Genomic DNA, 16,355 nt, shown 5'->3' with positions numbered 1-16,355 from the left:
CCAAGCAGTGGCAAGAATTGCATGGAAATACATTTCTAGATATTCTTCTTTCATAGTTGCCTAATAATATCAATTCTTTGCTTTTCCTCTTTTGGCACTGGCTCTGCCAAAATTCTCTTGCTCCTTAGTCATCCTCTACTTTAGCCACACTTGCACGAATCTACAGAGCACATGAATCCACCTGCTAAATAAAAAAACAAGACAGCCAGGCTCGGGGCTCACCCCTCCTGTGCTGCGTTCCAAGCGTGATGGCCAGGAATATGGTCCTCTGGGTCTCTTTTGTTCACCCACCCATGGAAACTTGGCAAATTAAATGTATGTTTTGGATCTTCAGTGGCTGTTACTCATGGAAACCCTGAAGCCATGCGAACACTCTTTCCAAAGCCAGATGGAGTTTCCATTCAGAAAAATCTTGGCACCAGTTTCTTCAGAACAATTATAAGTTGTAGGCAGGACCTGGGAAGGCTCGATGAATTTGGTGGCTGGCACTGTGGGTCAGAGGTCAGCTAGCACAGGGGCAGATGCCCCTGGCTGACATTTCCCTGTCCTGCAGGACCTGGTGGCCCTGTTTCTAATTCACAGGTCTCAGAGAGGGGCAGTAACTTCCTCTAATAAAAACCTTCCTCGAAGAGGACTGCCCTGTTAAAATATAGGCACCCCCTCCCCAGACATTTAGAGCAGTTTGGCAGCCGGCAACAGAAAGTCACTAAACCCAGCTCCAACAAAAAGGGAAGTGATGAGAAGAATCCAAAACCATGCCACAGTCTCAGGGCAGATGGTGTAGCTGGATCTCAGACTCACGAAAGACTAGAACCAAGAACCAGAATGACATCACGGAATGAAGCAGCCACTCTCTTCCTTCCCATCCCCCCATTTCAGGCTGGCAGAACCTCATTTCTCTAAATGTCTCTCTCCCTCCCTGTCTCTCTTTCTTTCTCCATATTGACTTTTGTCCTCAAGCAGATGAATGGTGTCTCTAGCATCAAAATCCAAGAAAGAGCTGATGGGTCAAGAATCCGGTGGGTTAAGAAAGAATCTCTCTGGTCCAACCAAAGGGATGGGAGGGGTGGGTCATCCATGTGGATACCACATGATCTCCCCCTCCCACCAGAGTCAATTGGACTAGGGATGGGCACCCCCATGGACATTCTGGAAAGAGTCAGCTTTTGTTATTTCTTCCCTTTCTTTAGTTGCCAGTTTCTCTCTGTCTTTTTCTCCATCTTATTGTCCTGGCATTATCTGCTTACTTCTCTGTTTCTTCATACACTGTAGATTCCTCGTGGCCCGGGACCCCAGCCCCTAGCAGGCCCACATTTTTTCGGCATATCTTTACTGAGTGCTAACCCTCTGCAAGCCCCCAGCTGGACTGGAGATGGCTGCAGGAGCAGAGTCCTGTGCAGGAGCGGCGTCCTGTGCAACCTCCTGTGGCTTACATTCTGGCAGGGAAAACAGATACTAAATAGCCTTGCAGGTACGTTATCTCTGAGCCAACTCTACATTTTTTTCCCAGGTCATATTTAGTATAGTCTATTTATGATGGAAGGGAAAGAAAAAAAGAGAAATGTGTACCAAACCCTCCCTGATGTAATTAATTATTCTGAGTGGTTAAAGTTTTACAAATCCGTGTGTAACAGTCGCCTCTGCAGACTGACTGCCTGTCTGCTCTGGGTCTTGGGTTTCCCTTGTTTGAGTAGGGTTTCCTCCCACGGTGGTGGGGGGGTCGACAGATAAGCCCCATCTACTGCCCAGAGCAATTACCTGGCTCCAGCTTCGCGATCCTTCCACCCACCCCAGGAGGAAAGGTCCTAACCCTCCGAGCAGACAGAAGGGCCTTTTATGAAGAGAGATGCCCCTGCCCCGGGGCCTGAGGGGGACTGTCCCATCCTGCATCTCACCTCACAGCCAAGGGGGCCACTGCTGGACCTTGTGGAGGAGAGCATTTCTGTCAAGAACACATCAAAGAAAAGTCTGTTTGGCCATAAGAGTTTTTTGTTTTGTTTTGTTCTGTTTAGGGCGGGGGAGGAGGGGCTTGCCTTTCGCTTTTTTTGGTTTCAATTTATTCATAAACTATTTCAAATATACTGAAAATAATACAACAGACGCACCCATATGCCCACATGTAGTTAATCAACTGTGATGGTTAAACAGACGTATTTGGACACCTGCTCAGAACTCCTCCACGCTGGTACACTCTCTTTCTTAAAGAAATAAAATGCTATGAGTACAACTGAAGACTTTCCTCATCCCTCCCCCGCCTTCCGCCTCAGAGGCAGCCTGCGTGGCTCTGTATTTTTTACTGTATTTGTGGCATATACAAACAATATATACCGTTGTTTTGTGTTTTCTAAAGATGCACAAATAGTATTCTGTGCATATCATTTTGCAAAGTGCCTTTTCCACTCCACATTATGTCTTTTGAGATTTATCCATGTTGTTGCACAGAATTTTGCTCATTACTTTAACTGCTATAAAGTCTTCTGTTGTTTGCAGAAACCAGCATATCCATTCTCCTGCTGAGCAACCCTAATAAGCGGTTTCCAGGCTTTTGCTACTGTAAGGCGTGCTTCAGCAAACATCCATACATGTGTCTCCTTAGGTACCCGGTCACGAGTTTCTGGAGGGTGGACTGCCAGATGTGAAATTGCTGTGGGTGCTAACTTTGTGGTAATTTTCAGCAGGTTATAGCCACTCTGCTGCCACTTTCTCCACCACGAACTGGGACCCGATAGAGAAAATGTGAGAACTTAGAGTTTTTAAATGATAATTCCAGGAACTGCTTCCAATACTCTAAAAGAAAAACCACATGTCCTAATTGATATAGAACTTAGGCCAGTGATATAATGGACACTGTGGAATTTTGGAAACTTCCCCTCCCTAAAGAGGATTGATATGGACAGCTCAGGACGTCTCTGCCTGCTTTGTGTGCCCCTGAACCCCTCCCCTCAGAATGCCATCCAGAATGTGACCCTTTCTCAACTCAGGCCCCAAACCCACAGGGCTTCCCCTTCCCCAGCGCCCCGGCCTCTCAGAGCCCAGACCTCTTGTGCATCTGGCCGGGGCCCGTCTCCGCAGCTGACCCAGGGCCTTTTCTCATGCCTGTGGATGCCTCCGGCTGGGGACAGGCCTGGCACGAAGCTGAGCAGGAAAGGCGCTTATATTTGAGGCCTGTAGGTCTTCTTAGCTTCCCTTTCTTTTTTCTCTCTTTCTTTGCTGGTAGTTTCACTTAATAACATAACTATTGATACATTCCTACATTTAGGAGTACACAATTGGGACCCCATAGGAGAAATCACGTAGCCCTTCGCCTGACACTTGGGGCAGCTCGACAACTGTTTTTTAAGTTCAGTCTGAAAGTCAAGACCTCCAGGTCTCATGGCAAAGGCGTAAGGCAGAAGACAAGTCTTACTTGGGGGAAATTCCTGGTCCTCTAAGCCAGCACTGTGGAGGACTGGAAGAGCATGGTTTGCTGTGTAAATTTGCACCATGGCAGCTCTTGGCGTGGCCCCAAAATGTGCCTCCTGGCAGCAGCCTTCAGTTCTGCTTTAGTTTCTTCCTAGAGTACGTGCCTGGACTGGCAGCGTGGGGCATCTGGAGATTCAGCTCCAGGTTCCTTGCATCGGCTCAGCCAACCCCAGAAAGCTAAGGAGCAGCTGTGCCAGGAGTGCCAAATACCCAGGAAACAGGGCAGGGCACGCTGGCGCCAGGGGGCCTTTCCCTGGATTTTCAGGAGGGCTCGGCCCAGAGGCCCAGAAGTTGAAGAGAACATGGCTAGAAGCCACATCTTGGTGATCAACGGTGATTTGGAGAGTTCTGCAAAGAAAAGCAGTCATGAGAAGTAAGGCACGAGAGCCCCGACTCTAGAGTCAGCCACACTCGGAGTCCACTTCCAGAGCCACCGTGGACTCGCTGTCTGGCTCTGAGGGCACGGCCTGACTTCTCTGGGTGTCCACACCTTCACCGTCGACTTGGGTGTGTGCAGCGCCCGATGCCAAGAAGGCCCCCACATGCTTTCTCCCCAACTGACACTCTGCCGTGGACTCGAGTGTGTGAACACAACAAAGAGGCTGTGGTCCCCTGAAGGGAGGGGAAATTTCTCCTCTCCCCTCTCAGGGCCTCTGGCTGGGCCTACGAGTTAAACTGACATGAGACAGATTAACGGGAGAAAAGCACGCGCACTCTATTAAAACTCTACATGTCCACGGGGGCCTTCACAAGAAAATGAAGACCTGAGCAACTGACCAGAGCAGAAAGCTTATATATCTTTTAGACAAAGAAATGATAAATTTGCAAAGAAATGACAGGCCAAGGGGGTTTGGGTGACGGACAGCAAATTGTGGGGAAGTGACTGGGGATGTATGAGGGGAAACTAGTGGAAGATAAGAGTTAATTTAGTAGGTTGGTTTGTACAGCTCCCTTCTGGCACTGACTCCCGGTCTCTGGTGACAGGCGCGTTCTTCTCCTCCTGGTACGGAGAGGGCATCTCGCTCATGGGAAATTTTGCGGCCTGTTTTTAGCTAGAAAAGGCCAGAGAGCCCTTCCTGCATCAGTTGTTCCTCAAACGCCTTCAGCTCGAAACAATCAACATGCCAAAGCCGCATATTTTGCAGTGGCATGTCCTGAACTTCTTCCCCAGACACATGTTTTCCAGACACAGACATCACTCATCTCCTGCTCCAAGTAGCCTCCAACACCTCCTGGCAGGTTAGCAGCCGAGAAGTTTGGCAGTGACCGGTGAAGGCTATGGAGCCAGAGTCCTGGGCTCAAATTTCAGTTCAACCACTTACCAGCTATGTGCCCCTAGCAAAGTTTTCTTATTTGTAAAATGGAAATAAAAGTTGTAGTACTGACCTCGGAGGTTGTTGAAGAATTAAATGAGTTAATACCTGTTCCTGGTCCATAGTGAGCGCTCAGTAATGGTACTGCTATATTGAAACTTCAGTAGCTATTGTTATAACGGTTAGCCCATCCATTTTTCAGGGACCAAGTGTGTATTAGGGCTGCGGCCCTGGTGACACAAAGGTGAGCGAGGCAGTCCCTGACTCACAGGAGCTCCTGTCTCTGGCAGAAATGGGTCGGTGAGCAGACAGACCCTGGCAAGTCATGGCTGGGATGGAGAAGCACGTGGTGTTGGGGGAACCTCGAAAGAGATGAGGAGGAGTGGGCACTGGTCAGCAGAGACTCTGAGTCATGAATGAGGGGGAGGAGTTAGCCAGGCCAAGGGGAGGAAGGACGCTGTCCAGACAGGAGGAGTACTAGGAGGAAATACGAGGTTTGACAAATGGAACACCCATTTGTTCAAAAAATATGTGAGTGCTCCCTGTTGTAGGCACGCACATATTTTAAAAATTATTCAAAAATAGTGAGCACCTCCTGTTCTAGGCATTGGGGGAGACTGCTGGGAGTAAGACAAAGTTCTGCTGTCCTTGGGACAGCTAACACTTGTATCCCACTGACCACGTGCGCCACGCTGCCCTGCACGTCACATGCTTGTTAACGACGAGGTCCGCTTACCGCTATAACCTCCATCTTACATTTGCGCTAACTGGAGAGCAGGCAAATCTGGAAACTTAGCCAGATTGGTAAGAGCCTAAGGAGCAGAGCTGGAATTGCACCGGGCGGTCTGGCTGCGGATGTCTGGTCTTAACCACTGTGCTGCACCGCCCTCAAGGAGCTTGCTGACATTCTCAGGACCTGTTCCCGGAGCTACAAGTGGGTTTTCTTGGCGGAGCACGGCGTCAATCGTGGCAGACAGATTAAGGCCAGCCTGTGATGAACCTTGAACGCCAGGCTGAGGGGCTGAGATTTTATCCCGCAGGCTGGGCAAGGTGGGAAGCAGGAAGAACTACCCTCCCCCTGCCTCCCAGAAGCGGATGCACCAAACCAGGCCGGAGATGACAGTACACTGGGATGCCGCAGGGCAGTGGGATGCAGGGAGGGGGACGGCTTCCTGTTGAGTCGACCGCGAAGGCAGAGGAGGCAGGCCCGGGGCGTGAGGTCGCCGGCGCCCGGCCGGCCAATAGCGGCGGGCTGGGCCGCGGCCCCTCCCGCGGGGCGGGGGCCTGGCGGGCGGGGCGCGCGCTGCCGGCTTGCTCGGGTACCAGCGCTGCCGCATCCCCGCCGCGCTCCCCGCACCCGGCCCGCCCACCGCGCCGCTCCGGCTCGCGCAGCCCTACGGCGGCCCCCCGGCGAGGCCTAGCAGGTCCAGCTCGGAACGCAGCTCGGTCCAGTCGGGGTGGGTGAGGGGCGGCGGCGGGGATGGGGGATGGCTCAACTCGGTCTCGCCCGGGTGGTTGAGGGGCCAAGAGCTGGACTTGGTTTCGCCCCCGAGCGAAGGGTGCGGACCTGCTCTCTGACCGCCCCAGAAGGGGACTGGGGTAGGGTTGGGGTGGGAGTGCTGCGTTCTAACCTGGTCCGGGAGGACTCAGGGCTGGAAGCCGGGAGGGAGCTGGGGTGAGCTGAGCTGGGGGCAGTTAGCGTGGAGAGCCCAGGTTCCGATGCTCGGGGGAGGGAGCCATCACTGGGGGCGGGGGTAGAGCTCAGCCTGTGTACTAGGATGGGGGTAGGGGTACCGCGGGGATCGGGGCGCTGGGGCGCGGGCTGGAGCGGGTGGGAGGCTTCCCTGTGCCCGGCAGCTGCGTCCGGAGGGGACTTGGTTTCGTCCCATCTGGGGGTGGGTGCGGGGAAGAGGGACGCGGGGGGCGGGCGGGGCTCCGAGTGCCCGGGGCAGCGGGGCGGGGCGGGGCGGTGGGGCAGGCGAGGGGGTGGTCGGCGGCCTCTGATCGCGTTCTGGGACACACGCAGGCGGCGGCGGCGACGGGCGCAGAGCGGAGATGCGGCGGCTCGGGGGCACCCTGCTGTGCCTGCTGCTGGCGGTGGCCGTCCCCACGGCCCCCGCGCCGGCTTCCACAGCGACCTCGGCTCCCGTCGAGCCCGGCCCGGCTCTCAGCTACCCGCAGGAGGAGGCCACCCTCAACGAGATGTTCCGCGAGGTTGAGGAACTGATGGAGGACACGCAGCACAAACTGCGCAGCGCGGTGGAGGAGGTGGGTGCGTGCGGAGGGCCGCGGCAGCTGGGGGAAGCAGCGCTCCGAGCGCTGGCCAGCGTCCTCGTCCCCTCGAAGGGGCTGGGAAGGGCCGGCAGCAGATTCGGAGTAATCAAGAGACAGCGCAGGGTGATCCCAACTCCCACCTCTTTCTGCCTTCCTGCCAAAAAGATCTGGCTCTGAGTCTGTCCACCGAGAACCTCTGGCTGGACCCACCCAGCGGCAGCCAGGCCGCCACCTGCTTGCAGGCTCGCGGCCACCACCCTGCAATTGTCTGCGAGTGTGCAGTTGTCCCCGCCCACTGTGTAAGCGGACGCTTGCGAGGCCCCTGGTTTTCCAGCGCTGCGGTTTTGCAGAGAGGGTGAGGAAGCTCCGGGCATCTCAAGTTCTAGCCTGTCGCTTGGGCTTTGAGCTTGTACCATCTTCCCAAGACACAGGATGCCGTGTGGGGACAGAGCCCTGAGCTTTGCTAGTGATCTGTCTGGGCTTCCCCAAATGCATAGAGGGGAGGAAGGAAAATTGGAATCCTATCTCCCGGTGGGGTACATCGACAGAGGGCGTCAGAGAGAGGAGGGGCAATGCGAAAGACATCGCACCTCCCCTGAAGGGTGCTTTGGAGTTAGTCTTGGGCTCAAGGTCCTCCTCTGCCACTCACTAGCAGGCTGACATTGGGCAAATCCCATCACATCCCGTACCTCAGTTTCTTGTGAGAATTGAATGCCATGATATGTGTGGGCACCTGGCATATAATAAGTGGGCAATAGATAGCAGCTGTTAGTGTCAGATACCAGATACCTTAGCAAAACTTTGTCTGGCTTCTTCCTTCCATCACCTCCCGTGTCCAAACACTGTGGATGGCATCCTCTGTGGTAGGCACCTGAGGATTGCCAGGGCTGCCTGGGCAGGAGGTGCAGCTGGCCCAGCTGGCCCAGCCCGGGTGTGGGGAGCTGTCCCTGGTGCCTGGGGTCGGTGGGCATGGTCACTGTTGGACCTGGCTCTAGCTGCAGCCTGTCTTTGGAGAGAAGCCAGCCATCCCAATGAAGGAGTCAGCCAGGGACCAGATGTCCAGGCTGGAGGGTCAGGTGTCTCTGCATCCCTGTTTCTCCACATTCCATTTGGGCAAAGCCTTAAGTGCTAGCTCTGGTCGACCCGAAGAGGTTGCTTTCTCCCCCCATCTCTGAGTAGTTTGGGAATATTTCCCCTTCCTTCCCACAACAGTCAACCTGATGGAGTGTGCCATGAAGGGGACTCTGGATTGGGGGGCAGCTGCTTGGGCAGCTGTACCTGAATATCCACTGGACAGGCCACATTCCAAAACCCATGGACGTTCTGTTTCCTGTGGAAGCAAGAACATGGAACAAGACATGGAACAATTAAAGCGCGAGGGGAGTCACACCCGCTCCAATGTCTCTTAACTCTGCACCTTCCAACTAAATTGAGCCGTCACGTTCCAGGGTAGGTCATCTGCTTTCCTCATCTGGGCTCCAGGACTTTCCCTCCTGCACACAGATTCCCGATGAGACTGACTAGCTCACCTCTGTGTTTTTGTTCAGTGTATAAAGGACCATGCGGCATGGTCCTCTGACAGTAGCTCCTGGTGAGGGAGAGCAGCAGGGACTGCTTCAGTCTCTTCATTGAGCAGAGCATCTGGGGGTCCAGTGGGACCTTAGTGGCAGTGTCCACTCCTTGGGAGTTGTCCACATTGGCTCTACCAGGGCCCTGGCCTTCCCCCCTCAGACGTGGCTCTGCTTGAGTTGTGCACATGGACTGGTTGGCCAGATGGACTGGTTGAAGTTTGCCACCAGGGGACACCTTGGCTGCTACCTCTGCCCCACTTGTGGTCATGTCCCGAAGAGTGTCCTTGCTGCCGTGGGCACAGGTTGAGAGAGGCTGAACACCTGTGTGGCAGGAGAACAGGCCATGGGGACCGACCTGCCTTCATGCGATCCCAGCTCTGCTACTTACTAGGCACCCATGGGATTCAGCTGTGAAATGGAGGAAATGTCCACCCCGCAGGGTAAACGGGAGGATTAAATGAGGATGGATGCAAGGAAAGCAGGTTATCGGGCCATCTAATACAGGGTGGAGTAAAATCGGTGTGATATGAGCAGCTGCCTCAAGAGATTGTTACAGGGGATACAGGAGATTGCTGGTTCTCAATAAATAGTGGCTATCATTATCATCATATTAATAGTACTAGTATGAATGATAACAAAGAGCCATGGGTATCCGATATGTAATAGATTCTCAATAGACTGTGGCTATTAGTATTAATTTATTTTTTATTTTCCCTTCTCCCCAAAGGCCCCGGTACATAGTTGTGTATTCTAGTTGTGGGTCCTTCTAGTTGTGGCATGTGGGACGCCGCCTCAGCATGGCTTGGTGAGCGGTGCCATGTCTGCGCCCAGGGTCCGAACCAGCAAAACCCTGGGCCGCTGAAGCGGAGCATGTGAACTCAACCATTTGGCCCTGGGGCCCGCCCAGTATTAATTTTTTTAAAAGAGACTGCCAGAAAGTCCCTTAAATCTCATAAACACAGGATAGTTGCTATTTACTTGCTGGCTGGGTAAGAACCAAAAAGGACCAGACCAGATGCATTAATTGTTTACATAGTTGCGTCATGAATCTGCTTTCAAGTAACTTCCTGACATTTTAAATATTCCAGCTGACTCAAGCCGTTGATTTCTCTTAAGGGGAAAGATGAAGTTAACTCTACTTCAAATGTTCAGATGGTTCCATCCAGCTGTTCCTATTTTCCTGTCTTATTATTTTATATGTTACTGATAAATGTGTTTTGAGGATAAAACCACTGCCTCCCCCTGGCTCGTTGCCATGTCTGGAGTAACTGGCCTTTTTAGAATGTTTTTATCACCTCCCCTATTCCTAGGAAGAACCCCAATACAAGCCTGGCTTTATCTCTCCGGTTTTTCCTACTATGCCCCTTTAACAGACACACAGATTCAACCAACTAAAAATGCCATTTTTAATAACATTCGCATTCCTCCTCTATGAGACAAGTCCTATTGCTTCAGGCTTAAATTTCTCTTGCTAGTGGCAGTAATAGTTGTGGTTGAAATTTCCGCTGTAAACTGTAGTTTGAGTTCATAGTACCATTAAAGAGCTGTTAGGTCATTCGGCTGATACAACCACTGGTTGAAAGGGAGGAGGTTTTAGAAAGAGACTATCTGCTCAGCCCAAATCAAACTCTAGATTTGGTAACTTGTCAATTATTTGAAAGCCAAACTGGAGGATTCAGAGTCCAATGGGAATTTTAAAGACACGAAAACATTCCCCTCTCCTTCTGGATAGAGCCTCTGTAGCGTGTCCAGTCTCCTATTCTTGTCCAGCTGTATCTCTTCCATCACTAAACAACATGCCAGGATCTCTCGCTTACAAAAAAATTTTAAGTCCTTTTCTTGCCCATCCCGTCTCCCATCTTAACGCCATTCCATTTCTTCTCGTTTCGTTAGCAGATTCTTCAAACACATGATACCTACTGTGTGCTCTTTCCACTTCTCCCCAGTCATTCGCTGGCAAGCTGGCTTTTTCCAAACCTTCTTTCTTAAAGGACAATAGTATGAAAGTGCCTGTTTGTGACGCCTTTGCTGGGTGGCAGCTACTGTGCAAGCACTTGGATTTTGTGATCCTTAATTCTTATATCCACTCGGCAAAGTAAGATCATCCCGATTTTACAAACAAGAAAACTGAAGTTGAGAGACATGTGGTGTCTTGCCCAGAGTCACACGGCTGCTTCTCAGTGGCAGAATCGGGAGTGGCCCCACCTCATCTGACCCTGGAACCCCGGGACCTGCTCCCGTGCTGCCCTCTGATGCTGGGGGCACCTTCTTGCCTAACCCACTGGCTCGGTCCTTTTAGACTTATTTGGAGGCCCCTCCCCAGATATCACTTCCTACCCCCACACCCGATTCTAGCCCATCCCCTGACTCCCCTCTCTTCCTTCTCTAGACTCTATATTGTTTCCCAACTAGGCTTCAGAACTTGCTGCAACCCCCCATTGCCTGGAGCCGAGGTCCTTTCCTGGGGGCAAGTGATATCTCATTGATATCTGAGGTTCAACCCCCAGAAATTCTAATGTGTCGTGTCTGGGAAAGGATCGAGGTGTACATATATTTTTAAAGTTTTGGGCGTGACTTTGATGTACTCTCCTGGTTGAGAACTAGGCCAACACCCTCTGCTTTAGAACGGCCGCTGCATCTGCCTGTCGATCCCTCTCTCCATCATCTTCCACCATTTTCTCCTGTGCCCAGCCTGGACCCTCTGCGCTAGCCTGCAACACGCACCCTTCTTGTCCAGGCTGCACAGCTTTGTGTCCCCTATGCTCCTCTCTGTCGAGATCCTATCCGTCCCTTGAGACCAGCCCAGTCGTGCCTTCTCCTCCTTCTGGAAGCCTTTCTTCTCTCTTCTTTGAACCCCTGACTTGCTTCCTGAGACCATCATAATCATCCTCAGACTGGTTTGCGTGGGGCTCTCCTGTCTCCCCAGTGAAAGCATAATCTTCTGGGAGGACGGAATCATGTACAGGGAAGGGCACGTAATTTGGAGTCAGGCTGACCTGAGTTCTAATCTGAGCTTTGCCGCTTTCTAAGAAGGTGATGACCTTAGGCAGATCCCTCTGCCTCTCTCAACTTTGTTTTCTTCATCTGCAAAATGAGGGTAATAGCACCTTCCCCACAGGGTGGCTATGAATATTCAAGGAGATGTGGGAGGTGTCTAGTGCAATGGCTCAGACACAGCCGATACCCAAACATGGAGGCTACTGTGGTGATGATGATGATGGTGGTGGTGATGATGATGAAGCTAGTGATCAAGTTCCAAGCATCTCAGCAATCGTCTCAGTCACTGACCAAGTCCTTATTTGATCATTCGAGCCTTTGTGCTTATCACACTTTCTTCACTCTTCTAGTTCAGTGTTTTTGTGCTGCATTGGGACATGGGACTTCTTTCCCCATAGCCACCCAGCTCAGCCAGTCTGGTTGGGAGAAGTGGAAAAAGAGGGGCCTCATCTAGTACATAAGGGGATAGAGGACAGTGATTTTTTTTTAAATAGAAAAATGAGGATTAGTTTTAAGAAATAAAAATAGCCCAGAGTCAAAGATAGCACTGTTAGGAAATTGCCAACCCCCAATTAGAATTTCTCTTGGTATCTCTCATTTTAAATTCCTAGAGAGAGTATGTGATTGGCTCAACTACTCCATGACGTGGCCTTTCTTTGAGTCCATTCAAGTGTGAAGGGATCATTTGTCAACTGCCTGCCCATCAGGGCTGGGGTGGGACAAAACATCTGGGAGAGGAGATGGGTGCAGACGTGAGTTGACTGACGTCTGGTATAGAGGTCATGAAGGCTCATGAGACTGGAGGACTTGAGGACAGCAGCCTCAGAAACCTGACACCAGCGAAGGACATGGGTCAAGAAGAGTCAGAAGGAGGGTAGACCCCAAGAACTAGTCAGCTGACCCTCTACAAGGGTCCCTCTTGTGCGCAAGAGGTGGGATGGGGAAGGAGATGGAGCAGTGGCCCTACCTGCAGGGGTAGGGCACTGCCTTAGTTTGGGTCCCCCTCCACTGCCACCAGACCTGGCAGTGAGAGTTTGGGAACAAAGAGTTTATTTGGGAAGTGATCCCAGAAACACTAGGAGAAAGAGGGAAAGTGAGAAGGAAGAGGGGAAAGGCAATAAAGGCTGTGCTCATGAGCACGTAGCTGCCAGGTCAACTGGGACTCAATCCCGCAGGGTCCTCGGGGAGATGGTCCATTGAGCGGGGAGAGAGCTGGGGTACTCACCCCCACAGCCTGTCCCTCACTGGATGAGGATTGTTCCTGGGGTGTTAACTCCCTAGCACCTGGGGCCTGTGCAGACTGAGCATGCTTTTGGTGCCAGAGAATGCCCTCAAAGAGAGACAGAGTTGGTTGCTGGCGTGTAAGGAAATCGAATGCAGGTGACCCCGGTTCAGGCCACAGGGAGATGGCCGGGGCACCAATAGCATTTGTACAGGGGCCAAGAGTATTTGATGAGGACATGCTCAGACCCCAACTGTACTCTTCACTGAGAGTCTTGGGAAGTTCTCTAGTCGCCCTGAGCCTCAGTTTCCCCATTTATAAAATGAGGACATGAACACCTGCCTCACAGGGAGTTTGTGAGATTTAAGGCTGTAATATATGTGAAACATTAGCACAATGGTTTGTCCTAGTAGGTACCTGTCATTACCACCATTATTTGTAATTTCAGAAGAGCAAAAGGGAGGTAGTTCTTTTTTTCTAACGGACTCTGATTTGTATCAAGAGAAAACCATTTTGCTCATTAAATTCCTTGATTTAATAGATGGAGGCAGAAGAAGCTGCTGCTAAAACATCATCAGAAGTGAACCTGGCAAACTTACCCCCCAGCTATCACAATGAGACCAACACAGAAACCAAGGTTGGAAATAACACCATCCATGTGCACCGAGAAATTCACAAGGTAAGGGGGTCCCGGCCAGCACTTCCTCCTTTCCGTAGTGCCCAGTCCGGTCAGAGAGCTAAGGTCTTGTTTACATGTTTGAGACACAAGCCCAAAATATAAATGAGGATGTAAAATATAGATTAAAAACCAGAGGGAGTGAGGGAGTATTTGAAGGAGAGAGATATGCATCAAAACCGGAAATTGCTTTTGCATTTAAGCAATAAATTGAACTCTAGGCTTCCTGCCAGTCCAGTTGCAAAGGAATGTTCAGCAGTCTTTATCATTTGAAAAAAAGGAAGCCAACAAATGTCTAGAGAGATGCTTTCCTAGTATCGACTGTGAGGAATTGGTCTCCCAGGTTTTTATGTTTGTTTCAGTAGAGTTGAAATAGAGTCCACGTTGTGACAAGGAGATCATCACCGTTTCCTTAAGAGGAACTCAGATGCCATATACTCCATCTTCAGAAGGGGCAGGCTCCACTGCCACAAGATTAAGCGTTCGTTCGTTTGCTGGATAGTCATTCAAAATTCTCTAGCAGAGTTTTTCCCAACCTACCACATGTCTGTATGAAATAGGGATAGCACTATCCACATTACATCGTTGTGAGGGCCAAATGACCTTAAATGTGTGAGAGCTCATTGTACACTATAAAGTGCTATGCAAAAGCTAGTTGTGCCTATTGTTACTGTTGTTATTATAGCAAAGCTATGTTATCAACACAGTGCCGTAGTTCCCAAGTGGGTCCACGGAGCACCTGTCTTGTGCAAAGCTTCATGAAAGGGGGCTTAGTAGTGGCGAAACGTATTTGGAAAGTATTGTATGTATTTCTCCTTCTAGATACACAAAAACACACATTAGTATAATAAAGGCGCTGAGAAGTCCTGCAACCTATATGTACAGGGCCATAGAATTTTTTAAAATACAACATTGGTTAATCTTGTAAAAATCTGGCATAGAGGAAGAAGACATCATCTTTTTGCTGGGGAGAGGAATTATTTAGATAAAAATTTTAAAGTATGTTGACAGACATGATCCTGACTTCCTCAGAACTGGAATTTGATCCACCACTGCAAATTAAGCTAAGCGTTTCCACTTTGTTCTGGCTGCAGGCGCCTGTAATGTTAGACCTGGCAGGAGCTTTAAAGATGACCTAGAAATGAGAAAATTGTGAATCAGAGAAGAGAAATGACTTGTTCCAGGGTACATACTGGATGCTTGTTGGCAGCTGAGCCAAGGCTCACAGAACACAGATCCCCCAGCTCATGGGGCTGGCGTCCTTTCTGTTCTTTATCACCAACCCAAACATTAGACATGGCCTTGGGTGGGGCAGGAATGGCCTGGGTTCTGTGTCAGGATTCTAAGACTCAGCTTTGAGGTGCCTGTTCCTGGTTACAGATTCAGAGGCAGAAGACAAAGAGAGGAATATTGGGCCAAGTAAACACTTTACTGAGGAGAGAAAACAGTTTGCCAGAATGAGGAGTGGGGCAGAGGTGGCTCCAAGCTGCTTGTTCCTCATGGAAGATGTTGGATTAGACACCCACACCTGCAGTTGTTGAAAAGAAAGTTGACATTGAGTTTCCAGTGACGAGCCGGATAAAAATAGCGGATGTTGAATATTTTCTGGGCGATAGGCTGTGTGCTGAGTGCTTCACACGGGCCACCCCGCGCTCGCATAGCAACGCCATGAGGTCGCCTCATTACATCTCTTATCGCTGCTCGCTGCTCCAGGGAAGCTGTCTGACGGCTGCTGGTGGAGCTCAGACAGAACGAGAGGGGGAGGGGCACTCCGTCTACGGCGGCAGATGCTCCTGCTTCACAAAATGGGAAAACAACAAAACTTCTATGTCACATTCACTGTCCCTGCTCTCCTGTAGGTCACCAACAACCAGACTGGACAGACCGTCTTTTCCGAGACAGTCATCACCTCTCTGGGAGACGAGGAAGGCAAAAGGAGCCACGTGAGTTATCTTCCCGGTGCTCACCTCCCAGTGCTCACCCCCAAGGCACACACAGCCTTGTTTGGCCTGCCTAGGGTGATCCAGATCTTAGCCCCTGGGCAGGAAGGAGCTACCTCGGCACCTCCCCTGCCTCGTGCCTGCCAAGATCCCCAATTCCTACTAGACCGATGTAATCTGTAACAGGCTCTGCCTACACGCATTTTGTATCCGAAACGACAGAGAAATTAATTCAGCTGTCATTTGCATGGCTTCAGCACAGCCTTGAGAGGGGAACAAGGGAGTACCAGGTACACTGATTAGGGACCCTGGTAACAAAACCCGGTGCGTCCGACTGTGGGATCCCCTACAGCCTCGGGCCTGGCCCCAGCCCTGGTCAGGCAGATTGCGAGCAAACCAACCTTAAGTGGAACCCAGTGGCCTAAAGGGAAAATGCTGTCCTGCTCCAGGCTTTGCGCCCTGGCCCCCTCGTGATTGCACCTGCCCCTCTGTCGCCTAGTCCAAAGGTGGGGTTGTTTTTGTAGAATTATAGAATCCTAGAATTGAAAGGGGCATCATTTCACAGAGGGAAGACCCAGGCACAGGTCAGGGGATGACCCAGTTGGAGTCACTGGTGTCCAGACTCCCAGGCCAGAGGTGACTCAGCTGCACTTTATCTTCTCAAAGAGGTGGCTGGCCTCAGATGCAGATGCCTGGTGAGGAGTGGGCCAGGGCACTGCCGCACGACATGGTCGGCAGCAAAGATGTACCTCCTCTGTGGGGACTGTAGCACCAGCCTCTCTGTACCCAGGCGCCTATGCAAGCTTCCGGCTGTGAGCTCCTCCTCTCTGAGGTGCAGAATGCGTCCCTGCATCCCTGGCCTTCTGAGCGGATTCAGGATTCTTCCTCACCTCTTTGGCC

At 51.3% G+C, this 16,355-nt stretch overlaps 1 protein-coding gene across 4 annotated transcripts in view; it reads left to right on the top strand.

Moving 5' to 3' along the window:
• The first annotated feature begins 6,045 nt into the window (after positions 1–6,045).
• Positions 6,046–16,355, top strand: part of DKK3 (dickkopf WNT signaling pathway inhibitor 3) — a 39,311-nt gene continuing 29,001 nt past the window's right edge. The window contains exons 1-4 of one of the 4 annotated variants that reach the window (XM_044752425.2): positions 6,046–6,199; positions 6,802–7,043; positions 13,381–13,518; positions 15,375–15,458. In XM_044752425.2, coding sequence (XP_044608360.1) covers positions 6,831–7,043; positions 13,381–13,518; positions 15,375–15,458 — 435 coding nt within the window. In that variant the 5' untranslated portion in view covers positions 6,046–6,199; positions 6,802–6,830. Of the gene's footprint in view, positions 6,375–6,801; positions 7,044–13,380; positions 13,519–15,374; positions 15,459–16,355 lie in introns of all 4 variants that reach the window. The other 3 variants (XM_044752424.2, XM_070491123.1, XM_070491124.1) reach the window with 3 other exon arrangements.

This window comes from Equus asinus, chromosome 20 (genome assembly GCF_041296235.1).
Source record: "Equus asinus isolate D_3611 breed Donkey chromosome 20, EquAss-T2T_v2, whole genome shotgun sequence".
Lineage (NCBI taxonomy): Eukaryota > Metazoa > Chordata > Mammalia > Perissodactyla > Equidae > Equus > Equus asinus.
This window is presented reverse-complemented; position numbering and strand designations above follow the sequence as displayed.